Raw genomic sequence first — 27160 nt, forward strand, 5'->3', positions numbered from 1 at the left:
ATTGTGTTGATAATTATAAAACTGAAAGCAACCTGTTCTAGTGGGAATAGAATGTCACTGTTTGGATAGTAATGTCTGCAGCTTCACAACTACAAACATGGAAGTGAGTTTGGTGACGTTTGACAATGCCTCATCATGTCAATTACACAGCTTGTGCAACACAAGAAAATACGTAATATATAATAATATGTCAATTCCAGTTTTCCCCAATTTGTAATCAGGACTTTTCTTTTACAACTTATTGTTAACCTCTGACCTCGACTTGGCTCTGATTTCCTCCTGTCTGGTAGCTGCCCTCAGTGTGTTCCCGCCCACTCCAACCACCTGATCTCCACCTGCTCACCTGACCCTCGTTCCCTCATTAGTCACCCAGTATATATCAGCATATTTTTGCCTCAAGCTTTGCCAGTTTGTCTCAGTCCTCAGCCTCTTTAACTCCACCTGCTCTGTGAATTTGAGTTTTGCAATTGAGTCCTCAGATCTGGGTTCAGATATCTTACACACAGACAACAGAAAACTATAGTTTTATAACTTTTCCTTCTTTCAGTCCTAGAGCATTGTAAACAGAGGAACACATCTAAAGACAAGATGAATGACGATGGGATTTAACAGCGAAAACATGATTAAAAAAAATATGGAAACTGAAAAATAAGGTAGCCAGAGCAGAGCTCACATTAAAAGGCCAGTGTACTGAGGAAGGCAGGTATTTGAGGTATGATTAACTGACTGAATCAGTCTTGTCAGGAGGTCAGCCACTCAAAGGCAAAGCGCTCTGAAAATCATGTCGAGGTCTTCTCTCCATGCAGTATAAGGAAAGAGACTTAGTTCATCACATTGAGTCTGTAGTTCTTCAGAGAACTAGTGACTTAATATTTTAGAATAATTTTTTGGGCATCTTTGGTGAGGAGGATCTAAAACTTAAAACCTTCCACCAATCAAAGCCTGGATCCAGACTGAAGGTTGGAGGGAAAATTCTGCTCTGACAAACGGGAAAACAGGATCCAAATTAATGCTGAATTATTACCTTTTTTTTATTAAAGTTAAAGTTTTTATGACTTTACAACTCATGAACAGACGCTGTTGTAATAGACTGGGAACAGAAAACAATCATCAAAAAGAAAGGCGTTGCATTAGGAAGTTAAAATCACACACACACTTCAGTGAACTGCCTCTTGCCTACAGATGCAGCAGTTCATAATTTATTTCCCCTCCAGCTGTCAGGGAGGAGATACACCAAGGAGGTACTCTTACACACAGAAAGGTACATAACCTATCCTATTATTTATCATTTCTACATGTGCAGAATTTACTGCCTTTTTTTTCTTTAAAGGAGACATATTATGCTCCTTTTCTTTTTAGCTCCTGTCTCTTTAAGGCCCCCCTCCTGAAAAGCCCAGTCTGCTCTGATTGGTCAGCATTATGACGCAGACGACACTCCGGCCCCTCCCACTTCCGCCTCAGCATTGCGGTGTTTTGGAGTTTAGCTGCATTTCTACTAACATACAGTATAATATAATACAGTATAATATAATACAAGTACAACAGGTCATTGTGGCTCACAGTAGTCCTAAGTTATAAACTAAAATAATAAAGCAGTGTCTCTGGTGGGTCCCTTGTTGCTCTAGTGATGTGTTGTTGAAACAGTCTGAGGTTACCAACACAAATGTCTAGCTAATGGCAGCAGCTTGTTTATAATACAATAGGAGATGATGTGAGTAGGTTACACTGGACCTGCACTTATATCGTCAGTAATACCAGTACTGCAGTAACGCTAAATATATGGATCAGAAAACGTTTACTCGTCGCGGTTTGACTCCACAAACAGTCTAGTGAGCAACCCCAGCTGCTCTGTGTTATGGCCCTGGCCGTATCATTATCTGGTGCTCATTCAGTGATAATCAAAGTTACAGAATATTACTAAACTAATCAATCCCTGCAGTTTGACTATTTCTATCTCACAGTAGCTCTATTGTTAACTCCGGTGCACGTAGATCAAGGGAATTTACACACAGGAGCACACACACCAGCCCCAGCTGGTTTGCACGTCGGCAGAAAGTTACACAAGAAGCATCATGAAAAATAATCACCATAACTTACTCTCAGTATTTTGGTAGCTTCTAACGAGGCTTAACGATCACACTGTCCCTTGTATTACGATATAAAGTCCGACAGCGGACTCAGTAACTATAAGTAAGGCAGTGAACTCACAGAGCTGCTGTGTGCTAATCAAAGCTACACAGACAATTAAAATAGTCTAAATTGGTCGGCTACCGTTCGTTTGCTCGGAGGTTACATCTCTGCTAATTCTAGCAGCGACACACACAAACATAGTACTTACTGAAAAGCATGCACGTTTGCCAAATTACAGATGAACATATAGCCAATTTCCCCCGGCCACAAAACTCACAATAGTAACTTTTACGGATTCACCCCCTGCACACAGGTACTGGGGTAAGGGTGAAATTGCTTGGTGATTCACCGCACAAACTCTGTGTGAATCTCAGTTGGTACGAATCCCTCTTTCAGGAACAGTCTTTTAACCAGTCCAGTATTGTACTGACCGAGGTTGTGAAAACAGTCCGAAGACGACTTTTCCGACTCTAGCCGGACATTGCCATCAAAAATAAAATTAATCCACTGAGCTCGTACATATGTAGAGATTTGTGTTGGGTTGTGCAGCCAAGGACTGAACAGTTAGAGTGCTTAAGCCTTTGCTCAGACATATTGTTGGCCAGTCTCTCGCTCTCTCCTTGTAGGAACAATGGCGAAGGTCCGCTAGACAAGACGGAAGTAAGCTGAAGTGGGTGGCAACATGCAAGTGAAATGTTGCAATATGCTAATGAAAAAAGGCTACTGACGTCACACGCCCTGAGAAATCTGCATTGCATGCTTTATCTCATGTATTCTGAATGACTGAAGTTGATTCTATATTACAAAATGAAATATGTAACAATGAAAGGAAACATGATTATATGATAGTAACTGATTATTTGATAATTTATTAGTGTGAATATATAACACTAAGTTAGAACTACGGTAAGTAAGGTCAAAAGGGAGAATCATATTGAAACACTGGGTAACGAGCGAGAAGGCACATACTGGAGGAGAAAATAATGCTGAAAAACTGAGTAACGCGATAAGAAGGCACGTATTAGAAGAGCACATCATGTGAAAATACTGAGTAGCGAGGTGAGAAGGCACGTATAGCAACCAGATAGTCGAAGAGAAAGAAAAAGTTGAGTGCACGCAAAAGAGGAAGTAACAGGAACCAAACAACACCAAAGGAGGACAAGGGGGATAAAAGGCGTTACACAAGGAGGATCAGGGTTAGTCCTTGGCCGGCTCTCGGGTTCAAGACTTGCTGATCGAGCAACCACATCGGAGCAACGCATCCTTGAACTTGAACACTCTTTTGTTCTCCCTGCCATCAGAGACTGCACTGGTAAGTTCATAATTCTTTTTAACATCAGATATATAGTTAATCTTTATCAGTGAATATAAATAATTAATTTTGAATCAATTAAAGCTGTATGCTAGCCCTTGCTAAATCTTGCAATAAAATATAACAACTGCAGTTAAAGAATAAATTGTGGACATTGGATTTATGTTATCTCAACAGGCAATAATTATTAGGTAGTGTGTTTAACATCTTGAAGGTTGTAACAGGTTACTCTAGCTAAAGAAAAAATAAACAGACCCTTGGGGCTTACTGTACAAGCTACTAAAAATAATCCTAGCAACTACCAAGTGCACAGATCAATATGAGGAGAGCTGCCGTGAATGGACGTGTCTAGTGTGGTATTTGACTCTAGGGCTATTCAGTCAGGTGCTGCGGCAGTTAGAAGTTACGCGTGTCTCCTTGAATAGTCCTCTGCTGAGACCTGGCAGGGTAATACCCACAGGTTAGAGGATCGGACCCTTTAAACAGAGAGCTGGTCCAGTACCACCTATACAGGGATAACTCGGGATCTAACACGCGGTGCCTAACGTGGGGCTCGACGAAAAGGACTCATCTAACCTAAGGAAGAACTCCAGTAGAGGAGGAATCCACCACTGTTCCTGAAACGACCCGAGAGAGAGAGAAAGGCGTGCAGCAGACAACACATCTGCCCGAGCGCCAGAAAGGAGCGTGCAGCAGAGAGAACAACCGCTGAGCACCCAAGACAAAGCGACCGACAAGGAAAGTCAAGCTGTGCCCAGCGAACGGTGCTGAGTAGCCCAACAAGTCTGCAACTCATCCCTGACCCGAAGCGCAAAGGGAGGCTTTGAGGAGCAGATGACTTAAAAAGACAAAGACAACAGTGAGGCAGAGGTGGAGCCACCGTCGTCCAGCCAAACGGACAGATAGATGATCCAGAGGACAACAGAGAAGAATCGTCTTTGTCGGAAACGAGAAGTGGGAAGAGACACCCAAAGGAAGGGTGGTCCCTGAAGAATCCATTGTGGAGGCCATGCAGGCACCAAGCCCAACAGGGTGGAATTGGACAAGCAGCAGCTGTAATACCCACAGGCAGGAGGATCGGACCCTTTAAACAGAGAGCTGGACCTATACGGGGGTAACTCGGGATCTAACACGTCTCTCATGGCTCCCAGGGGAAACTGTCAAAAATGTGAAAATGGACCAATTTGGAGTAGACGTCATGGTTACGTCACTGCAGTCACGTGCGCATTGTGGTGGCAGAAAAAAAAGCGGCAACAAGTGGAGAGAAACTGACAGTAACTTAGAGTAACTGGAATAAAGAAACAATGGTTGTTGTGCTGTTGATATCAACGCCGTTTGTCATTATACTTAAAGTTAGTATCATAACTAACATATCCACTCCATAACGTCAGCATGCAGGCGGGCTAAGGTTAGCAGGTCAGCCACTAACATTATCTGGGACAGGCCGCCCCACAATGCCAGCTGGGACAGTAACCTGCAGACGCCAGACAATCTACCACCAATGCTGTTTGAAGGTTACTTCGTTTCTCCAAAAAATGCTAGTGGTTGGGTTGGCTAACCTTAGCTCGCCTGCCTATCAAAATACTATCTGAGTGGATGTGTTAGTTGGCAGGAGCGGCCTTCGTGGCGCAGGAACATTACAGATATAGTGAGGCACTCTATGATTGCAATGTATTTTAGAGCATTAAGGGTTAATTCCAGCGTTCAGTGTTCGTTATGTTACTGTTTCGGCTGATGACTACGATGGTGTGAGCGCTGCGGTTAACTTAACAAAGCTAGCTGCCGCAGGAACCGTATTTCTGCCACCGGTTAGGCTCCGCCCACAAAATATGTCATTACTTGTTTGTTTTGTTTCTTCTCGTCGTCTGGCTGTTAAAGATCTTTGTACATGCTGACTTTGTATTTTTTTAACAATGGAGACCCTGTTAGTCGACTCTGTCTCAGTTCATTATCTTCCTCTGTAGGTCGGAGTCCTCATTCCCAATAATGTCAGACACTGGACTTATTCATAGCATCCACGACCATCAACCCCCAGTACCAATACTAGGTGAGATCAGCTGACAGAATCCTCACAGTCATAGTTTGATTTGTCTCAGATTAACGACAGAAAAGAGGCTCTAAGTGTCTTTCATCTAAATGTATTCTTTCCTCTTGCAGCAAGTTCAAAGTTGTTTTTGTGCATCATGCCTATCGCTCAGATTGCAATTGGTAAGTGAATGACGACATTTACAGACATTAAATTCATGTTTGAATTCAATTTTAAAACAACAGTTTCACTAAATAATTGTTGTACTGATGGAAAGTCAGAATCTCTCTGCGCTTGTTGCCCCTCCTCTGTATGTCCCCAACAGGTGCAGTACATCTGGATGACTGTCCGCAGCAGCACTACATCCCCATCTATTTGATAGTGGCGGGAGTCTTCGGCCTGGTGCTGGCGCTACTCGCCTGCCTGCCGTGCACCCAACAGCCCAAAGACGGCACCACCAACCTGCTCAGTCGAGTCTGCGCCACCTGGAACTCGCTGATGTCTCTCTTCCTCTTCTGCTGGTTTATTGCCGGTGAGTCAAAACAGCGATAGGCTGATAAGTGAGGCCAAAAAGTGACATTTAGCTTATTTGACCAAGGGAAGTGCATTCTGTTTGTTTTCCGGTTGGTAGTTGTTTGTTGAAGTTAAGAGTAATTCTCTCATCAATTCTCATTGGGGCCGTACAGTTCACCAGCAACAAAGACCATAGTCTCCATTAGTTTTAGGTTAGGTTAACCTGATATGATAAACTGGCAACTGAGTGCATGACACTTTAAAATTAAGGCAGATTAAGCAACTGTACGACATTTTTCAAACTTAAAAGGTTTTTACAAACACATTTTGGTGAACTGTTGTTGTAAAATGAGAGAAAGTTTCCAAAACGAGCCGCCATGTTGGTCCTTTTTGAATTCCTGGAGCAGAAAGAGTCCAGTCAGGTTATAGGAGGGTGTAGCCTTTTGGGACTACAAGGAAACGACGTAAGATTGTTTTGTTTTTTGGTTTCCTTTATGTCCAGGTAACGTGTGGATCTACTCTATTTACGAGCCCAACTACAACAAGAACACAACAGATGTGGATCCCTACTGCGACAAGACACTGTACCTGTTTGCCTTCTGGACCACCAGCTTGACCTACATCTTCCTGGGTCTGGCCCTGGTATGCAGCTGCTGCTTCACGATGTGCTGCCGAGACACCTAGAGACGAAACAAAACCAAAGAGGAGGCGGGATGCGTCTTGCGGGGCTGCACGCGACGCTGTTAGTTTGTCTGTTGAACATGTACGAAGGCCCATGTCAGGGACTGAGCTGGCATGAGGAGTCAAGGTTAAATTTTCACAAATAATAATTTTATTCACAATTTTTTTTTTGAAAATAATCAATTTACAAAATATACAAAATGTTCTGGGCCCATAAAAGAGGTCAACTAAACAGAGCTTAACTCAGGCTACATTAACTGAACAAATTGAACATGCTATACCAACCAACCAAATCGACCTAACTAAACTGAGACACAAACTCAAATAACGAGAAACCACTGCCTCTCCCCATGATTTTGGCCAACATGGTGTAGCCTAATCATCGGCACAACCCCTTTTAAGCGTCTCTGATTCAGCCAGCCCTTCCTTTGTCGGCCATGGGACACCTTCAGCAGCAGCACCCAGGAACTGGTAACTCAAAGAAAACTGAATTGATGCAGTGAAAAATAACCTAAATGAATTCACCTAATAATACTACCAAAAATTGACAAAGAAAGTTAACCAATTGTGTGCACCCTAAAAAGATAACGGCTGTCAAAAATGGATAATAAAACTGTATTATGAATCCAAAATCTGTGTCCAGTTATTTATTGTTAATTGTGTCTAATGTTCTAAACCTAAATATAACTAAAGCTAAAGATAAGACAAACAAATGAAAGTTACCACCATGTGCTTTTGCCTCAGTGTGACTGATCAGTCTGTAGAGTGAACTCCCTCCCCAGAAGGTAGTATTTGAATCAGTCGAGAGCCCACTTCTTTCCACAGTAGAGTAGTCTTCTGGCACTGAGGACAAGTCCTACAGAACTGGGCAACATCTGCCCGCAAACCAGGTCAGTGAAAGTGTTGTCTAATCCGAGCCAGGGCCTTGTGCTTCCCTAGGTGGCCAGCCCAGGGAACAGAGTGGCCCAAGACCAGTGCTGTGTCTCGGGCTGCTTTGGGAACCACTAGCTTCACTGGTCCATGTTGATGGTGGAGAATACCCTTCTGTAGGAAATACTCTTCTCCAGAACTGTACTCCAACTCACTCTCCATCTCTCTCTCTTTAGCACTCCTTAATAGAGCTACTAAACTGGGGTCATCTTGTTGCATCTGAACTATGTCTGAAGGCATTTTAAAACCTAGTGGCAAATCTGGAGCTACTGCATCTGATGGTGTAATGGCAGTGTGCTGGAATCTTTCCTGCATCTGCAGAATAGCATCTTTAACACTGTCATAGTCATGAGCATCATCCAGGTCCATATTAACATAGGCACCTCTAGCTTTACCAGTAAGCAATGGAATAAGGCAAAAAAAAAAAAAAACAGTCAGATCTAGGCCACCTACATGCTGCTGCAATCCTTTCAAAAGTTATAAGAAAGTGTTCAATATTATCACTCTCTGCCAGCTTTTCTAATCTAGGCTCTTGGGAGAACTGAAACTGACCTGATGAGGGAATGGCTGGAGCACCCTCAGGTGCCAGGGCTATTTGGGTTTGTGGACCAGGTTCATCTGAGTCAGTTGAGGTGTGCTCTGGGGTTGGGGAAGTGCGAGCCTGCACCTCGAGCTGTAGCAGTCGGAACTGATGTTGGATTGCTTTAAACCGCTGCTCTTGGCGTGCAGACTCCTCCCTCAGTCGAGCATCCTGGGCCTCTTGCTGGCTCATGTTGGCTCAGAGAATACTAGCTATGTCCACCAGCGTTGGTTCTCTGCCGTCTTCACCCTCAGTGCCTGTGACTCCTCCTGAAGCTCCAGTGTCTGTGCCATGTCCTTGCTCCTCCTGTCCAGTCTGTGGTTCCCGGAGCTCCCCACGATTTCCTAATGCAAATGTGTGTTCTTTCAGAATTAATTCATTTCTTTTTGCTTTAATGCTCATGTTTGTTGATAATTTGTGTAAGGAAGGACATTAACCAATCATACCCCACACAGTTCCCATCATGCACTTTACTAATCAATGATTTCTTATATGTTAAAGGCCCTTATGAAATACTTAATGCTACCTGATGCAGCAGTGCTTTATTCCTGGCATTTCTAATGGTTCCCTTTTTGGTTTTTATGGGATATTTAATCTCAACATTAAACTTAAACTATCAGATGAGTTTCATTGCTGTAAGTTTTATACTAAATATTAAGATTACATTGAGTACATTAACCATGATGCATTGTTGAATTTTGCCATCTGAAGAATTCATTAAAAGATAAAGAAAGGTGTGGAAACTACAGGAACAAACAGTTCAGGAACAGGAAATGTGCAATGTGTAAGCAGTCTGATGTTAAAAACTGCTGGAGGAAATGCAACATCCAAGTGACTCCATGAAGTAAGACGGGTTAAATTATGATGCCAAAACCTGGGAACTTCCACTCATATCGGGGTCTCAAACTCAAATTGGCTTGAGGTGACTGCTGGTATTGTCAGGTAGTACAAGAAAGCACAAAATTATGACTAACTACAAACAGCAGTTCCTGGACATTTTTAGATCATCATTTTATATTATTTATGTTGTGTGCAGATACAGGCAGTCTCTCCAGGATTTTGCAGGCTGTTTTTAGAGGATTGTGGCCTAAAATACCAGATTTCACTGAAAACTAAAGAAAGTGAACAATTATTGTGTTGATAATTATAAAACTGAAAGCAACGTGTTCTAGTGGGAGTAAAATTTCACTGTTTGGAGAGTAATGTCTGCAGCTTCACAACTACAAACATGGAAGTAAGTTTGGTGACGTTTGACAATGCCTCATCATGTCAATTACACAGCTAGTGCAACACAAGAAAATACGTAATATATAATAATATGTCAATTCCAGTTTTCACCAATTTGTAATCAGGACTTTTCTTTTACAACTTATTGTTAACCTCTGACCTCAACTTGGCTCTGATTTCCTCCTGTCTGGTAGCTGCCCTCAGTGTGTTCCCGCCCACTTGAACCACCTGATCTCCACCTGCTCACCTGACCCTCGTTCCCTCATTAGTCACCCAGTATATATCAGCATATTTTTGCCTCAGGCTTTGCCAGTTTGTCTCAGTCCTCAGCCTCTTTAACTCCACCTGCTCTGTGAATTTGAGTTTTGCAATTGAGTCCTCAGATCTGGGTTCAGATATCTTACACACAGACAACAGAAAACTATAGTCTTATAACTTTTCCCTCTTTCAGTCCTAGAGCATTGTAAACAGAGGAAGAATGTCATATATTTGCTTGCAAGCAACCAAAAAAAAAAAAAAACCTTAAGACAAGACTAAGAATGATGCATTTTAACAGTGAAAACAAAAAAAAGTATGGAAACTCAAAAATTGGGTAGTCCGATGAGAGCTCACATTAAAAGGTTGGTGTACTGAGGAAGGCAGGTATTTGAGGTATGATTAACTGACTGAATCAGTCTTGTCAGGAGGTCAGCCACTCAAAGGCAAGGCGCTTTGAAAATCATGTTGAGGTCTTCACTACATGCAGTATGAAGGAAAGAGACTTAATTCATCACATTGATTCTGTAATTCTTCAGAGAACTTGAGACTCTTGATATTTTAGAAGAATTTTTTGGGCATCTTTGGTGAGGAGGATCTAAAACCTTCCACTGATCAAAGCCTGGATCCAGACTGAAGGTTGCAGGGAAACTTCTGCTCCGACAAACGGGAAAACAAGATCCAGATTAATGCTGAATTATTACGGTTTTATTATTAAAGTTAAAGTTTTTATGACTTTACAACTCATTAACAGACGCTGTTGTAATAGACCGGGAACAGAAAACAAGTATCAAGATGAAAGGCGTTGCATTAGGAAGTTGAAACCACACATACTTCCGTGAACTGTCTCTAATCTACAGTTGTAGCAGTTCATAATTTATTTCCCCTCCAGCTGTCAGGGAGCAGATACACCGAGGAGGTACTCTTACACACAGGAAGGTACATGACCTATCCTCTTACTTATCATTTCTACATGTGCAGAATTTACTGCCTATTTTTCTTTAAATGTAACATAAATATTAGTCTACTGAGCTTTTGTTTAATGGATTTATAGCTAAAAACAATTTTAAAACACACTTTTTCCTTCTTTTCTACCTTTTATTAGTAATTATATCAGATTTATGTGACTGTTTTTGCTTTATACTGTTCTTGCAGTTAAACGACATTGCCATTTATTTTCAGGGAAGTAGGCTACAGTTTGTACGTTAGTGGACCTTTTTCACCACTAGATTTTTGAGTGAAAGAGCACTTCTTGTGAAATGTCATCCCTCTGCCAGTTGTGAGCGTACAGACTGGATTTTTGCTGTAGAGTGAATATCTGATGTCTACTCTCTTCTCTCTGACCCTCTGTAGGTTAGATTGAGCAGAACAGACAATGTCAGAGAGTGGCCGACCCATCAGGACACTTCCTAAACCTCCTGTGGTGATCTTAGGTGAGAGACAGCGATGTGCACATATTAAAGTAACTTCACCACATAAAGTCACTTCAGGTTGAGTTTAACATTCTGTCTTCCTTCAGTATGTATACAGCTATTTATGACCGGCATGGCCTTTGCTCAGCTAGTAATAGGTAAGTGACTGGTGCACTCACTGTTATGAAGGTTGTGTTATTTGTATCTTAAGCAACTTTTTAAATGCAATGATTAATACATGAGGCAGGTGGAGTGATATAGTTTGGGTTTTGCTCCTACAGGAGCAATGTACCAATTCGACTGCCCCAGGCAGCGCTACATCCCCGTCTACCTGTTAGTAATGGGAGTTATAACCCTGCTGCTGGTGGCCCTCAACCTCCTGCCCTGCACTGCCGCCGGCTTCGGGAATAACAGCGAGCTCTGGAGCGCCCTTGTCTCTCTCTTCTTCGTCTGCTGGTTCATCGCTGGTAGGCAGAAAGACTGCAGTTGTGGTCTAACAGTGGTTTTCAAAATGAGGTCCAGCAGGGGTCCTTGAGTCTGTTGTAAGGGGGTCCCAGCAAAAGGAGAGGAATACAATATTTTTTTTTAAGTTGGAACAACAAGGACAGAAATAGTTTTGGCTGTTTTATGGTGATCTTAGTTTGATCACTGTAATACAAAGTTATTTTAACTAAAAAAAAATGTTGACACAGATGACATCTAATATTTTAACAGGAGAGTTCACAGTACAAATGAAAAATTAAGTCAATGTCACTTAAAATTACTAAAAGCTACTTGATTAAGAATTTTGTTTTTAACCTACAAAATTGAGTTAGAGTTACTTAAAATGTACAGTCTAATCAGTTTTAACAGTTTCTTCATCTGTTTTTGTTTTTTACGTTTTACAAATCTAAACATAAAATTAAAAATACTCTTTAAGACAAAATATTCTCAAAACAAAACAAACAAGCTAAAATTTGTGCTACAATTCAACTTTGTGAAACACTTATGTGAAAAGTAATTATTCTCTCGGGCTTCTTTTTCTCAAGGTAATGTGTGGATTTACTCCATCTATGAGCATGATTACAACAAGATGACGGAGGATGTTGGTGGATACTGCAACAAGACTCTCTACCTGTTCGCCTTCTGGACCATTAATGTGCATTACATCCTGTTGGGTCTCCTCATTCTCTCTACCTGTTACTCATACTTTCTGTATGGTGGGAATTTTAAAAAAACGACAACTGAACAAACATTTAGAGTGGTTGGATTTAATGACCAAACATAATAATATTCATCTTTTTTTCATCTCGGGTCTGATGGATATTTTGTATAAAAAGAACGATCCAAGAAACAACATCTAATGGTTTGTGGTTATGCATTTTGGTCACAGAAATAGTTACTCCTTTTGAAACAGTATTTTATTTAACAAATAAATGAATAAAGAATTTTTTCTTTATGTATAAAGTTACAAAGTATCTGAAAAAAAAAATACTTACAATTAAGGAAATATTTTATGTTTAAGTTGAATATTTTCAAAAAATTAATAAAACATGCCAAACTTCCCATTGTATCAGTGTTGTCTTAATATAAGCCACACATATATGCGTGAATAAAATACAATTTAAAGTCAAGTTTCTTACAGTATATAGTGGTGTAAAAAGTACTTTATTTACTTTATTTGCCTCCAATGGAGTCAAAGTATAAAGCAGCATACAATGGAAATAATATTAAAGTACAAACACAAACATTCTTATAGAACATTATAGAATGAGTGGTTTTTATCTGCAGTGGGAGCTGGTCCTCTTCTACGGAGGCCACCATGTTGAACCACCATGTTTCTACAGTAGCCCAGAACAGACAAAACCAAACGCTAACTCTAGACTGGGCCTTTCACACATTTCTTGCCAGCGTAGTTTTTCCTACACACTTGCTTGAGTCGAAGGGGTTTCAGCTGGTTGTAATCTCACTGCAAGATGCCACTAAATCCTACACACTGGTCCTTTAACCTTTTGAGTTTTTATATAAACCCATTTCCACAAAGTATATCTTATCCCTTGTGATAAATAATTTACAATCCAACTCGGTATTTGGAAACATTTCCTTGTCTTTCAATCTCTCCCAGAACAGCTGCCAACTCATTTTTAGTAGGAAGCATTTCCTCAAAAGATACAGATAAATGTTGAATTATTTGAGTCTTTGGCTTTAGTTCAATCATCCTCACTCTCACCGTTAGGATCCAGAGGGAACTGAAATCAAACATCAAAAAGCAAAACTTTGAAACAGGAAGTTGAGACACACACACACACACACACACACACACACACACACACACACACACACACACACACACACACACACACACAGACAGACTGACCTCACCTCACGTTTCCATTGAATACTTTAGATCAGTGAAGTGGGGTCCGTGTCACTCTGAAAAGTTAATTAATTTAAATGATCTATCATCTATCATCCAAGTGTTCTTTGGTTAAAGAGCATGCTCTTAGATGTCTTGTGCATAATTTTATACCCATTTCCCCCAAAATGTAACCTGATCTTTGTCCATCTGGAGTCACTGTACCACAATAGCTACCCAAAGCTACTTTATAGGAATGGGAGGCTACAACCTGCTGTCAGCTGGGCCCTTCCTGCCGACCCGTTCTCATAGCCCTAAAGCCTTCTAACATGGCCTTCATGTGCTTGAGCTGTCTCTCCTTACTTGTGCTGGTTCATTGCTGTTAAGTTTAAAAACTGGAGCAGTTGTAGCTGTGAGCTATTTACATGAAAATTGTTTATTATTGTTGTTTATGGAGAACCCAGCTTTCTTTTTATGCCCTGCAATAATATGAAAAAGCCACTAGATGTCCCCCTAAGGCCTCTACACAAAGTAATACCACATTCTGACAAACAGAATTAAGCTTTTGTGAGCTGTTGTCACTGGCTTTATCAGTTAATATTTAGGGTTCTGATGATTTTCCACAAAAAAAACAAAAAAAAACAAACAAACCTAAAGTTAGTAGAAAGAACATGGAAAAAATACTACGTGTAAAAAGTTTATTTTTATGTGATCCATAAAATATTATATTACACTAAGATGGGGGCTGTTCTGTCACCCAGACTTGAAACCACTGTGTTAACACATTAGTTTAAACTCTAGGTTTTGCTGCTTCAGTCACTTCGTCCGGTATGAACAGTAGCCCATGGTGGCTAACGTTGGCAATCTTTACAGAGATATTGCTGTGTAACTGAAATTACTGAGTCTGCAAGATTTTCTCTACGTCTTTAATTTTGAGTCATATTTCAAGAAACTTAGTTCCATTTTGGTCCTCAAAGTCTTTGAAAGGAAAATGTCTGGCTCCTGGTCAGCATCCTGTAGCGTAAAATTGGGTTTTTAGAGCTTTCTTGCTTTTAAAGATCTGTTTTGGAAACAAGGTTGATGAGAGCTGTAAAACCAAAAGGATAAGTTAAAAGACGATAAAATGCTAAAGCTGAGGGAAACTGCAAAGTTTCCCTTAAATCCAATATCTGTGAAGGTGAAACACCCACACGTATGAGAAGCACAGAAGTGCAACCCAGAAGTGAAACTGTCCTTTATATACAATCACAGTATACCATTGTCTTATTTTTCTCTACCATGCGTGGATCTGCTCAATCTATGAACCCAACTACAATAAGACAATAACAGATGTGGATCATTGCTGCAACAAGACCTGTTTGGCTTCAGACCCACCATATGTAAATACTTCCAAATGAGCATTTTTTTTTTTTTTTTTTTTTTTGGAGATACCAACAAAACAACCTAAATAAAATCTCACACTGGTGGATTTAAACTGTGTTTCTGTCCATGTGTGGGCAGATATAGAGGGCTACATCAGACCACCTCTAAAAAAGGCCTTTCCACCCCTGCTACCACTCATTCATTTAGATGAATTTTAAAAATGTGTTGTGATAGGGTGATAGTGTTGTGATAGGGTGATAGGGTTTGGTAGACTTTGGGGATCCTTAACACCAGAAAGGTTGTGAACCACTGTCCTAGCAGATTTATTCTTCCAAGAGTTAACATCTAACTCTTGTCTTGTAAAACAGGATTAAAGACATTCTATGAAGGTGGCAGAGTATTATTTAAGTTTCGTACAAACAAGAGACCTTGGAAATCTAAATTAGCTAACACTGAGAGTGTATATAAAATCTATAACAATATTAAACCGTGTCTCATATAAACATATAGATTCATGTAGAGTATTTAGCTTTACTCAAATCATCCTCCCACAATGGAAAAGGAACTGAAAAAAAGAATCCATTGAAACCCATTGAAATAGGAAGTGGCACATAGGCACATTATATAACAAAGTTTTCATGCAAAGGGCCTTTTCTTTTGCTTTGAGCAGGAGTCAGACAATCAGGTAAGACCTATCTGATACTATCACTTGATCTGCATGTATTACAATGAAGTATTTTCTTATACTTAGACTGATTTCTTGTTTAATGTACCACACAGTCAGTATAGACAGCTGCTGTATCCGTCTCTTTGTAGGTTAGATTAATCATTACTAATAATGACAGAGAGTGACGGACCTCAAGTCACTTGCAGACTCCCGGCAGTAATAGCAGGTGAGAGATAGCGACGTGCAAAATCTTTGGTATTAAAGTCTGGTGTGTAGTGTCATTTATTCATAAAAATGTATTTTGTGTGTTTACCCTCAGTATGTACTGCAGCCATTTTCAACATCATGCTTTTGGCTGGAGGGGTAGTTGGTAAGTGATACAGCACAATATACCTCTTGACAGTAAGTACTGGTGTACTTACTGTCCAAAATGTATTCAGATTGTGTTCATGGCATCAAAATTTACTTTTTGTGCCAGAAAAGTAACTTTTAAAACACCAGACAATCAGAACTGTGTATTGCAATCATGAACAATGTAATAATCATTAATCGATGAGGCAGGGGAAGTGACACTCTTCTTTGTCTTTGTACTCGTGTCCAACAGGAGTAGTGTTCATTAGCGACTGTCCGAGGCAGCCCTTCATCCCCATCTATTTGTTGATGATGGGAGTCAACAGCCTGCTGTTCTGGCGCTTTGAGAAATTTAACACATCCTTTTGCTACCTGGTCTTTTCAGTGTTTTTCATCTGGTTTATTGTTGGTAAGGGATGTACACAAATTATTTGTCATCTGAAGTTGGAGTATATCATAACTAAAGTTCAAACATTGGTTATATTTGCTAAACTTTCACTTCTAATTTGGTGGCTATTGTGAAAACTATAATTCTATAAATACAATGAGGTTTAAATTACATACCACATCTTAAATTATTAATTATTTTCCTTCTATAGTTATTAATGGTGGTTAGAGATGTACCAACCAAGGACTATATTTTGGAACAAAGGAGAGAGTGCAAGGGATCAATAAAGCTGGGGTTTGTCTTAAATGTAGAAAACTGAAATAAAACCAATGTCCTGACAAAAGTAGGTTGAGCTCCACTAATCAGTCAATGAGTAATGTGAAACCTATTGCTCACGGCGATAGAATTAGCACCCAACTCTGCAGATATATTGAGTGTTATGGTATCTTTCAGTACTTGTTTTATGACCCGCAATTTTACTGTATGGGTAGGTCAAACCCAGCAACAGGCAGCTGACTTCAGGCAAAATAATAAACTCACTATACACTTCCTGCCCAGCACTGAATACCACAGTGAGCAAGACTAAGATACTTTCTCAGGAGTAGGACGAGATGATCAAAACAAAGAGAAAAGGAATGTGAATATTGGACTTTGACAAGTGACCAGGGGATAAAATATGACTCCAAATGAATGTTAATTTTGATCTGTTTGCTGAAGTGAAATAAGATCCTTGTCCAGCCATAGGAACATTCAAAAGGAATATACCTGTATGTCAGAGAGATACATTAGTCAACTTGTTGTATAGTCCCTCTGCCCTCAAGTGGACAAAAATGAATGCAGTTTTAGATACATCCATTAGGTAGTTGTGAGCTGAAACACATGAAAAACACTATTTGCTGATATATACTGAATGGATATCATAGGTGTAAAGCCAACATTTATGATTATTAATATGTAAGCTCTGAAACTGTGATCAAGCACTGCAACAGAAAAGACAAATGTGTATTTATTTTCTTGTTTTTTGGTTGTTTTTTTTCAGGTAATGTACTGGTCTACTCTATTTATGAGCCCAACTACAACAAGAACATAACACAAGCCAATGCCTACTGCGACAAGACACTCTACTTATTTGCCTTCTGGATGACCAACTTGACCTATGTCCTACTAGGTGTGCTGTTTCTGTCCTGCCACTATTGCTTGTTGCAACAAGAGCCTGACGAGGCACAAATGCCCTTGCAGGGATAAAGAAAGTTGGATAGAACTAAAAAACAACTCACCTACACAGTAGGTCACTATCAGGGTAGTTGGTGGATGTACTAAGAGTTAATCATGTCATACATCATCATGGAAAATACAAGAAAGGAAATATTAAAATCACCTCAAGCACCAGCCTCACATGGTTTATTGTTGTGCATCTTTTATCACAGAAATATTATAATTTACATACAAAATACAAAATATAATACTTAATGTTGTATGTTTTCTCTTTTTAAAATAACTTCACGACAGTATTGTATCATGTAAAAAATTCTGTTTGGATATTACTCATAATATTTTCACTCTTTAGATAAAGTTACATGTTTTCAGAGAGACAGTCCAGGCTGTCAATCTGATTGGTACGCTGGGCTATGATGTCAGCACGATTTGCGTGAGAGGTTGGCCAGCGCTTTGGCATGGATGGGCTTATAGAGGAGTGTGAAGCTGGAGGGGCTGATAAGGCCATTGCCCTGTGTGTCGACTTTTCCCATCAACACGTAGTTCTGACCTGGAGAAGTGACAGTGTGAGAAAAAATACATTAGAATTTGTCTAATACCAGATGAGCTGGATGGGTAATGTTTAAGGTCAAATAATGTTGGGAAATGTATGGCACGGAATCAATTCAATAGCTGATTAGTTACTATTAATTTGAGATATATTGGTTAAATAAAAAATTTGATCATCTGCATATACTGAGAGTTTATTTTTACAGTTTATACAGTTTACATTTATTTATCTATATTCTATACCATAATTTGTAACCAGCTTATTTATTTTTCATTGCATTTGAATTATTAACATGTCTATGTCTGACATTAGCATTAATGTTAGTTCAGTCAGGACCACTTTTGTCAAAATAACTTTTATTCCTAAGCAGAAGAATATTACATTTGGCGGTATGGCTCTGTTCTGGGATCTCCTTGCCTTTCCATGTGCCTACGTGGAAAACCTTAAGGCAGGGAGAGCACACCTCCCTGCCCTTCCATGTGCATACATGGAAAGGTTTAAGACAAGGAGAGCGGCAGAAGAGACCCCCCAGGGTACAGAACAGAGCAAGCATCAATGGCAATCTGAAAATGACATAGATTAATTAGATACAACCTAAAAAGGAGGAGCTGGGGTGGAGGTGGGTTGCAAAACGGCTTGTAGAGGAAGCAGCAAAGATAGGCAGGCTAAAGCAGCTTAAATAAGGCGCCCTAAATGATATTTACCAATTGGATGCTTGAGGGAATCAGCTGAGCTGTCAGCTGACTGTGTGTTTACGATTAGCTGTGATCATATAATATAGCTGGAATGGAGAGCCAAGCCTGACTTCGTGGCCTGTCTGAACTAACACTATGCTTAATTTGTGTGGTCAAAACATGATGTTTACTATATTTTCAGTTCTTCGTGGTTAAACCTTACTGATCTGAAATAAAAGAACTAATGATGATATTTTCTTTGTTTATTTGCAAGAATTAATGTAATTGTAATTGTAAATAATTTGTGATCAACATTTAATAAATATATTGCATGGTATGAAGCATAGTCTTTACCTTCTCTATCTAGATCTTCTAAGACTAAGAAACTGACCAATGTGTGTGTGTAAGACAGACTTAGGTTGTAAATACTTCGACTGTACCTTTGGTTAGCCCGGGACATCTCTTGCAGGTGGAGGTCAGTATGACCGACATGACGGGCCCTGATTTGGTGATGTTCAGGCGTCCTGACTTATAGGCCTTGATTAGGGACACTTCAACTGTCGCTGAGCCACTCGGACCAGGGGCCAAAGATGTAATCTTACCAGTAATCACTGAAAGAGAGAAAAAAAGAAAGAATGCATAGAAAGAGAAAGGAGTTGCACAGTCAGTGAAGGAACTGCAATTGCAACATATTATGGCCAAAATGTTTTGCTATTTCTGAAGAATTACATCTAAATATTCATTTATGAAACCCATGACAACACAACCAAATCACATCATAATAAAAGCTTCATAAGGTGCATGTCTATCAAGTTCAGCCGCTTCTATGCGCATTTTCCATCTGCGTATAAAAACTCAACATAAATATATAAAAATAAATACATCTATCGAAAAAAAAGGGAGTAAGTTCAATGAAAACAGACTTTAACTGAATTAATCATGAAGCACATGAAGCATGTCACTTTAACATCCACAGGAACTTGCACTCCACTGGAGACATGAAAAATGTCCACAGGTGAAAATATCAGATTTGTGTGAAGCTACAAGACTGTAACCTTTCTCAAATGACTACATGAAACCAAACTTATAGATGCCAAATGTTGATCATGTTTTCTGCTTTTTTCCCCACCATTTGAGGTTTGACTGGTGCTCTTTTAATTACACTATCTTGTTGCGCCCCCTTTCTTCTGCAATAGTATAATGGCAGAATTGGCACCACCTGCCTGTCTTGATGAAACTAGTATTTGCAAAACAGTAGTGGATGGAAACATAGATACGTTTGCATTTTATTTAGCAGATTTTCTGAAAGTTCTGTTAAAATTTGAGTTACACTTGGATGAAAACCTACAGAGAAAAAAAATACTGCAAATGGCATTTTGGAAAGGTAGAGATGTGAAAATATAGTGGGAGTTTAATGAAGACGAGAAGGCAGCTGAGGTGGCTCACCGAAGTCATGAGGGCAGAAGCTTGATTGGAGAGTTCCTGTCCTCTTACAGGCTTGTGTACACAGTGGGTTCAGTGGTAAAGCTGAAGAAAACAGAGGCGGCAACATCACAAACACACGATAAGCACATGAACTTGCTGTGCACATACATACATGAGAGTTTAGATTGTTTATTCCACTCACGTTTCTTGCTCACAACAGGCTTCTTCGTCACTGTCTTGCTTACTCCAGGTTTTAAAGTCGCTTTAGGCTTAATCTTTGGTTTGACTGTTGGTTTAACTGCATTCTTGGGGGTTGGCTTTACTGGTTTGACACCAGGTTTTAAGGTGGGCTTGGTCTTCAGGAAAGGCTTACGTGTGGGTTTAGCCTTGAGGCTTGGTTTGAGTGTTGGTTTAATAATCTTAGGTTTGGCTGTAGGTTTAGCTCCAGGTTTAGGTGCAGGCTTTTTCACAGGTGCTTTAGGTGTGGGTCTGGCTGGTTTGGGTTTCGGTGTGGGCTTGACGATGGGTTTGCGTGGTGGTGGAGGTTTCAGGGGTATCTTCACCAGTGGTTTTTTGGCTGGTTTTGGGGTGGGTTTAGGTTGGAGGCCAGGTCTAGGTTTGGAGGTTGGTCTCGGTTTAGGGGTCGGTCTAGGTTTAAGGGGCGGTTTGGTGGGTTTGATTGGCTTCACGCCCGTTTTTTGTGGCATTGAGGTGGATTGAGGGCCATAGATGAAGTCTCCGCCGGCAGTGGGCGTCCGAGACCCACCAGGCACGCTGGAGTAGTAGGCCATGAAGCCATCTGAGGTCACGCTGAGGTCAGAGACAAACTGGACAAGAAGCTCGTTCCCATTTGTCACTATTGTTCTATGTAAAGGATGAATGGAGTGAAAAATGCAGGAGGAATAGCAAAGTGGAAAGAGAAATGTGAAAATACAGGAAACACTGGCAGAGCTCAGCTGCCTTTACAAAGCAACTTTGATTGATTTCTGATCAGTAATCTCACCCTGGTGCCCTGTCTCCGCAGAATTTCCCAATCCGCCGCGAGTTATCCCTCTCTCCCCCGTTAAACAGTGCCACATAGTCGTAGCGGCAGTATGTGTCAGGCTCCAAATCCAGCTTCACAAACTTCACCTCGATCACCTGGGGAAGAGGTGGCAATGAACACACAAACACGCCACAGCAAACTATGAAATTAATGACAGGGAATGAATGATGTGAGCTGGTTTACTCCTCAGTGCAGTGCAGACATAGGTAGTGGTGGTAGTAGTAGTAGTGGTGGTGGAAAAGGGCCAGACTTCTCAAATACAGAAGGGCATTTACTCTCTCCCTCGCTCTCGCTTCCTTCCCTCCTTCCTTGCGTTCAATCTCTTGGCACACATGAACACACCTTCAGGCACTCAATGAAGTCTTTCATTTGAACTTTCGTCACAAGGCCGCCGTCACACTCACACATACACAGAAATATACTACATTAGGGGCCAGAGGTAGAACATTTCCTTGTGATGGGCCCCTGTACTACTATTTTCATTCCTCCTTCTCCTCCGACATCGACTAGCCTTTTTCAACACACCATATTCAAAGTCCAGCTGGAGTCACTTTTTGTGTGAGGAAATAATAAATATGATGCTAATATTGTGGATATTTGTTCTCCTGTCTAATGAGTGTATATAACTGTTTTTGGGCCATATTTGTGGGCGTTTCCCATTTCAGTGCTTACTTATGTGTGCTACTGATTGGAGAACTTATAAGTCTGTACCTTAAAGCTACAAGGCATTTCTTTGCCATTTGACAACAAACTCACTTAGCAGTCACTATGAACCAGATTTAAGCCTTCGGTCCATTTACAACATTCAATGTACGTGTGTGTGTATATCTTATAATATTTTATTTTGTTGTGTTTTATTTATCTTAAATTATTCTATGAATTTGATTATCTTTTTGTGTAGCAGGAAGGAACTACAAACTCTCATTTCGTTATACAGCCTTGTGTTGTATGATTATGAATAAATGTCCTTCATTACTTGAATAAAGGTCTGCTGATGGTTTGATGCTTTACAGCCTACTGAAAATTAACTGTCACTTTTTGCTCGTATTTATTTCTCAGCCAAAGTTGTGGGAACCGAGCCATCCCATTAGGTGAATAAAAGGCTGACCATCCTCTGCAAGGTCGTATGGGGAACTTACATAGAAAATCAGACTGACAGATGTCAGTCAAAACTCCCATGCAGACATCCTAACTGCAATCGAGCAGAGTAGGGTTATGTATCAATAGATGGAGATTGAAGCTAAATATTACCATATGTGCGCATAACCTGAGATGTCACTCTGACTGCAATAGGGAGTATTTGAGGGAGACGATTAGAAATACAAAGTGCAATACAATTGGCTTACATTGCTTGGTTCTACAGAGATGTGCCAGGAGCAGCTGATGCCTGCTGGGTAATTAGAGTTGGGCCAGTTGGGCGTCTTGACAGAGCCCTGCTCTTTGGTCAGCCGTCCTCCACAGAACTGGTTCTCTGCGGGAATAAAAAAAAAAAAGGACTCTGAAACAAGTCTTCTTCAAACAAGTGAAGGACTTTTTCTTCCCTGTATTACTGTATTTGAGGCAAAAAGAAACATGTTGTGGATTTTCAAAAATATAAAAGACACCAGTCGAGACACCAGACAAAACATCTTCACTTCATTCTGGTCTGTGTGTTTCTGTATCCACACCTTCCATATGTGGCTTCCCTGCGCTGAAGGAAGCCAGAAAGCCTCTTCCTCCAGTGGCGTCGTCTGACACCATGTCCAGCATCATGGTGTTGGAGGTGGAGATGAGGGCGCCGGGTCGGAACGTCCCGCAGAAACGACCCAGCTTCTGCACCAAGCGGGAGTGACCGTTGTAGACATCCAGGTAGTCGTACCGGCAGGTGGGGTCGGCCTCCATGTCGAAGAGACGGAAAGACAGCATGACCACATGACCCTCTGGGACCTGGAGGGGGAGACAGTTGATGCTTTGAGGAACGACTACAAGAGAATGTAGCTAGAGGAGTAGATTTAATACAGCAATTTCCTTTTATTGAGCAGCAACACGTGACCACAGATTATGTAAAGAATTATGATTCAGTATCAATATTACTGAGACTGTTGCAACAAATCTTTATACAACCAGCCTGTGCTCACAAGGTGCAACAAATCAACGGTCAATGAAACAGTTTCAAAGGTTTCCATCAAAACTAACATTCCTAGATTTCATGTGTTGGATTTTTGGGAAAATGTTTTTTAGGTGTAAAAGATTTTAATTGTAGTGAATATCTCAGACAGGGTAAAAAGAAATGAAAGCTCAAAGTTTAAAAACAATTAGAATACTTATATCTGGTGTGATGTCTTGAATTAATAGTTTGTGTGTAATTATATTAATTAATTTGAATCCAATGTTTGAATTAATCTGTTTATTATTTGTCAGTTAGGCTTGTTTAAGTTAAGATCTGTAATAAGGATTAAAAAAAGATATTTGCTGTTGTACAGATCATTGGCTTAATTAGTGATAGTGGACACAGGTGTGTGTGTGTGTGTGTGTGTGTGTGTGTGTGTGTGTGTGTGAGATTAGGTCCTCTAAGCAGTGAGTGAGGAGCAGTGCCAAGTTGTTGGAGTAGAGGTAAAACTATTCTGCTGTAAATGATTTTATGTCAAAGTTGACGCACTCATGAGTGTGTATTTGTGTTGTAAATAAATTGTGCTTGTCGGCAGTTACAAAGGAATCTTAGATTAATGTTTTGTTTTTGAGTCTGTATTATTTGAGAGCTTTGTATCAGCACCAGCTCACCCTCTGATTACCTGAGCAGATGGTACGCTCCAGTTCAGGCTGAGAAGGTAAAAGGCCATTCACTGGTCTCTGGTTGGAGAGCTTACAGTGAGGCTGCAGGTTCATGGTCGCCAGGAGGGTCAGCACTGCCTCAACTTTGTTTAAATCCCATCCCCCTTTACCAGTTCTACAAAACAACCATTACCATTTGGCACTACAGTCATTTAGCAACACAATGTGTTGCAGCAAGTTGATGAACGTCTATGTGCAGACATTGTGGAATAAGCTACTGAAGGAAAAAAGGGGAAAAGCCGTTTGTGAAAGTAAAATTTAATTGAACTTTAAATAAATGAAAGAAACCCTGATAATTAAAACTGGAACTGATAACAGCCCACAAGTCTATAAAGCCATTAATCACCGTAGGCATGAACAAAAAAGGTTCAACTAAATATTCTTTTACCAAAGTTGAACTCTATCAATCAAATGCAACCTTGCAACCAATTCAATACAATGTATGACCTGTAGCCAATGGTGGCAGTTCAACTTAGTTGATGCTTGTGTAACATTACTGACTTTATGACTGTTTTCTACTTATGTTGTTGCGTTCACTATTATCTTGTAATTAGCCACAGAGGTCACTGCTGGGCAAAAGTTACAAAAATTACTTTAATGACAAATTACGACAAAACATTTACGTTTTTACACATACTTGGATCTGAAAATCTTTATTTATTTTTTTAAATCTTCTCACACAACCTTTGTTTGACAAAATATGTCTGCACACATGAGAATGCCGAGCCATTAGGTGGCAATAAAGTAAATCAACAATACATCAAATACCAGAAAACATTATTATGATTATTTTCCTTTGGTGGTGGTGGTGACTAAAACACAAATAATAGTAGCTCATTATTTATTTTCCGTTATTTGGCAACTATTTCTTCACCTTATTGCACTCCCTTCTGGCAGATGGCCTAGCAGTGCCAACCAAATGTAAATAAACTGGTAGTCAGCCATTGTTTTTTTTTCCAGGCACATGCTCTTTACACAAAGGAACAATGTACAAATTGAGGTTTCCTAAACACTTTGTTTTTCCATGTCCACAAAAACCAGAGTTTAGAAAAATCTACTGCTAAGAAGGGTTTTATTATTTTTGGGGGGATTTAGCGGACAAGAGGCCAAAATGTAGAGGAAATTATTCATATTCAGAAACACCTGTGTACGTATGGACTAGACCTTCAAAATCACTTTTTAAATTGAAGAGTAATTTGAGATTTTGGACACTAATGAATCATCATTATCCATCACTGACTCTACAAAATGGACATTACACTGCGGGAACGTACAGTTAAAGCTGATTCACTGTCAGTAACACAGATGTTTTCACTCGGTCTGGCTGATTGGTTGAAGGTGACCAGCTCTATAATAGGAAATGCACAAGGTCAACAAACTCCATATACTAATGAGGATGACGAAGGTGTAATTTGTCCCTAACAACAAAGCTAACAGGGGAGTCAATAAGACGTCTGTACACCTCCACTCAGTCCTGAGAGGAAGTAAAGAGCTCTAATCAGTCAAAATATCACCTGTGTAGGTTTATAATGGATGTACCTTTTCACTGCAAATGATTGGAGACATTTAATGATAGCAGCCACTCTGGGACACATTGAGTCTGGATTCAAATATCCTTGTTGGGTCTGTAAATCATTTCTAGACCTGCTCTATTTGAGAAGTGTCCTTACCCTACTATTTCATGTCAAAATGGCTGCTGTGAAAAAGGTCTATAGAGTAGTGATTTTTTTTAAATGACTCACAGTGATGTACCAGGTGCATTTACTGTTGGGTTTGTAGTGACTGGGGAATCCTTCACTGGCCACGATGCCCGAGTCTGTGACCAGGTGGCCTCCACAGTGGAAGACGGGCCTGAAAGAGAATCACACAACCGCCATCAGCTGCAGTTGCAGCAACATTTAACTTGAAGAAAACGCAGTTATACTGAGAGTATTTAAGCAGAACTCCTCACAAACACACACACACTTTTACATACACACTGAAAACCACAGCGGCACAGTCTTTCTCTGTTCTCCGAGTCCGGGGAGGTTCCCAATGAACTCTCCTGGTTTGTTTTTTTTTCATAAAACTTGGTCAAACCAAGCCAGGAAGACCGTCGATATTACAGTATATGTGCTGTGAGACTGTACCACAAGAAAGTTGTCAGTAGACGTAACACATACTTTTAGCCAGACGGGCACCTTCAAACGCTGCAACCCGGCTCACACATGGAGTTTGGTGACACACGCCCACTCTTTCACACTCAGATAAACACAGATCAAAGCAGGGCCAGCCTCCAATCTTAATTTCGCAGCACTCGCCGAAGGGCCCCAGACTCGTTAATTTAGACGTTGGTTGCGCTGGCATCTGGTCAGTTTGTTTCCTCTTTCAAAACTTGCTTCTGTGGCTCAACTTTTGTGCTTGTTCTTTTTTGAAGGGAAAGGCCAAAATGAATACATTTTTTTTTACATCGTGAGGACTCTTACTGTGACCATCAACTCATTATAGTCCCTTTTTTGTCCTTCAGGCATGTGTTGTGTGTCTGCTGCAGTGCTAGAAGGCCACATTTGGCCAAAAAAAACCCCAGTGGTGGTGGAGTCCCTCCCTTCTGACCCTCTAGAGTCGAACAGCCCACAGGCATTTGCTTGTCTTGTGTTCAATTTACACCCTCTGTGTGTATGTGTGTAAGTAGCTATAGCAGTGCACACACAAGGTTCAATAAGCATCTAGAAAAATGAAATTCTCAGCATTTGTGGAGTGGAAAAATGTGGATTTAAGAAGGCAAATGTCTGAATTTAGTGCCAGTTTTGACAAAAACATCAGACGTGAAGACAAGCCACTATACACATGCCCAGTTGAATCACTACATCAATTTCAGCATGCTGTCATTTTCTGTGTTTATGGGACGCCAACCACATCTTCCTAACATCGCAACCTTCTATTTCTACTGCACTTTCCGTAATCATAATACTGTAACCAGGAGAGGAAAAAACACACATAGTAGTTAATCTAGATAGATGTGGGCTTGAAAAAGAGCATTGCCACATGTGCACATGCAGGATGTAGAGAGGAAAACAGATGCACAAGAGGGACATTGATAGCCGTATAGTTGACACACATACCTAAAGTCTAAAATCTCTCAAACACGCAAGCTCACCTCGTGTAGTTGGTCGGACTCTGAGCCTCGGTCCATCCCAGTGTCAGAGTGACAAGAAGACACACAGTCCACACCCTGTCCTCCATCCTGCTGTCTCTCAGAGGTTGGGAAAGACGGGAGAGGGAGAAGAAGAGG

At 40.4% G+C, this 27160-nt stretch overlaps 4 protein-coding genes across 6 annotated transcripts; 3 read left to right on the plus strand and 1 right to left on the minus strand.

Moving 5' to 3' along the window:
• The first annotated feature begins 1176 nt into the window (after positions 1 to 1176).
• On the plus strand, positions 1177 to 12618 carry LOC127379361 (transmembrane protein 272-like). Of its 2 annotated transcripts, none has more exons than XM_051428855.1 (5): positions 1177 to 1261; positions 11008 to 11087; positions 11174 to 11224; positions 11348 to 11533; positions 12095 to 12618. In XM_051428855.1, the coding sequence occupies exons 2-5, from the start codon at positions 11030 to 11032 to the stop codon at positions 12331 to 12333; spliced, it is 534 nt and encodes a 177-aa protein (XP_051284815.1). In that variant the 5' UTR covers positions 1177 to 1261; positions 11008 to 11029; the 3' UTR covers positions 12334 to 12618. The 2 variants fall into 2 exon arrangements, with proteins under 2 accessions (XP_051284815.1, XP_051284816.1); XM_051428856.1 differs by lacking the exon at positions 1177 to 1261 and adding an exon at positions 10490 to 10593.
• On the plus strand, positions 3345 to 7248 carry LOC127379362 (transmembrane protein 272-like). Its single transcript, XM_051428857.1, has 5 exons — positions 3345 to 3442; positions 5407 to 5489; positions 5600 to 5650; positions 5794 to 6000; positions 6484 to 7248. Exons 2-5 carry the CDS (start codon positions 5429 to 5431, stop codon positions 6663 to 6665), a joined length of 501 nt encoding a protein of 166 aa, XP_051284817.1. The 5' UTR covers positions 3345 to 3442; positions 5407 to 5428; the 3' UTR covers positions 6666 to 7248.
• A 2773-nt stretch (positions 12619 to 15391) lies between the features above and the next one.
• Positions 15392 to 18945, plus strand: LOC127379363 (transmembrane protein 272-like). 2 transcript variants are annotated; one of them, XM_051428859.1, is made up of 5 exons: positions 15392 to 15448; positions 15580 to 15656; positions 15750 to 15800; positions 16035 to 16190; positions 17209 to 18945. In XM_051428859.1, exons 2-5 carry the CDS (start codon positions 15602 to 15604, stop codon positions 17412 to 17414), a joined length of 468 nt encoding a protein of 155 aa, XP_051284819.1. In that variant the 5' UTR covers positions 15392 to 15448; positions 15580 to 15601; the 3' UTR covers positions 17415 to 18945. The 2 variants fall into 2 exon arrangements, with proteins under 2 accessions (XP_051284819.1, XP_051284818.1); XM_051428858.1 differs by having other exon boundaries at positions 15420 to 15656.
• On the minus strand, positions 17544 to 27153 carry pcolceb (procollagen C-endopeptidase enhancer b). Its single transcript, XM_051428847.1, has 9 exons — positions 27026 to 27153; positions 25632 to 25740; positions 22746 to 23004; positions 22425 to 22549; positions 21037 to 21173; positions 20236 to 20897; positions 20055 to 20135; positions 19049 to 19219; positions 17544 to 17934 (listed from the first exon to the last, which is right to left on the minus strand). The coding sequence occupies exons 1-9, from the start codon at positions 27109 to 27111 to the stop codon at positions 17804 to 17806; spliced, it is 1761 nt and encodes a 586-aa protein (XP_051284807.1). The 5' UTR covers positions 27112 to 27153; the 3' UTR covers positions 17544 to 17803.
• Positions 27154 to 27160: the final 7 nt, after the last annotated feature.

Source organism: Dicentrarchus labrax, unplaced genomic scaffold (genome assembly GCF_905237075.1).
Source record: "Dicentrarchus labrax unplaced genomic scaffold, dlabrax2021, whole genome shotgun sequence".
NCBI classification, from domain to species: Eukaryota; Metazoa; Chordata; class Actinopteri; family Moronidae; genus Dicentrarchus; species Dicentrarchus labrax.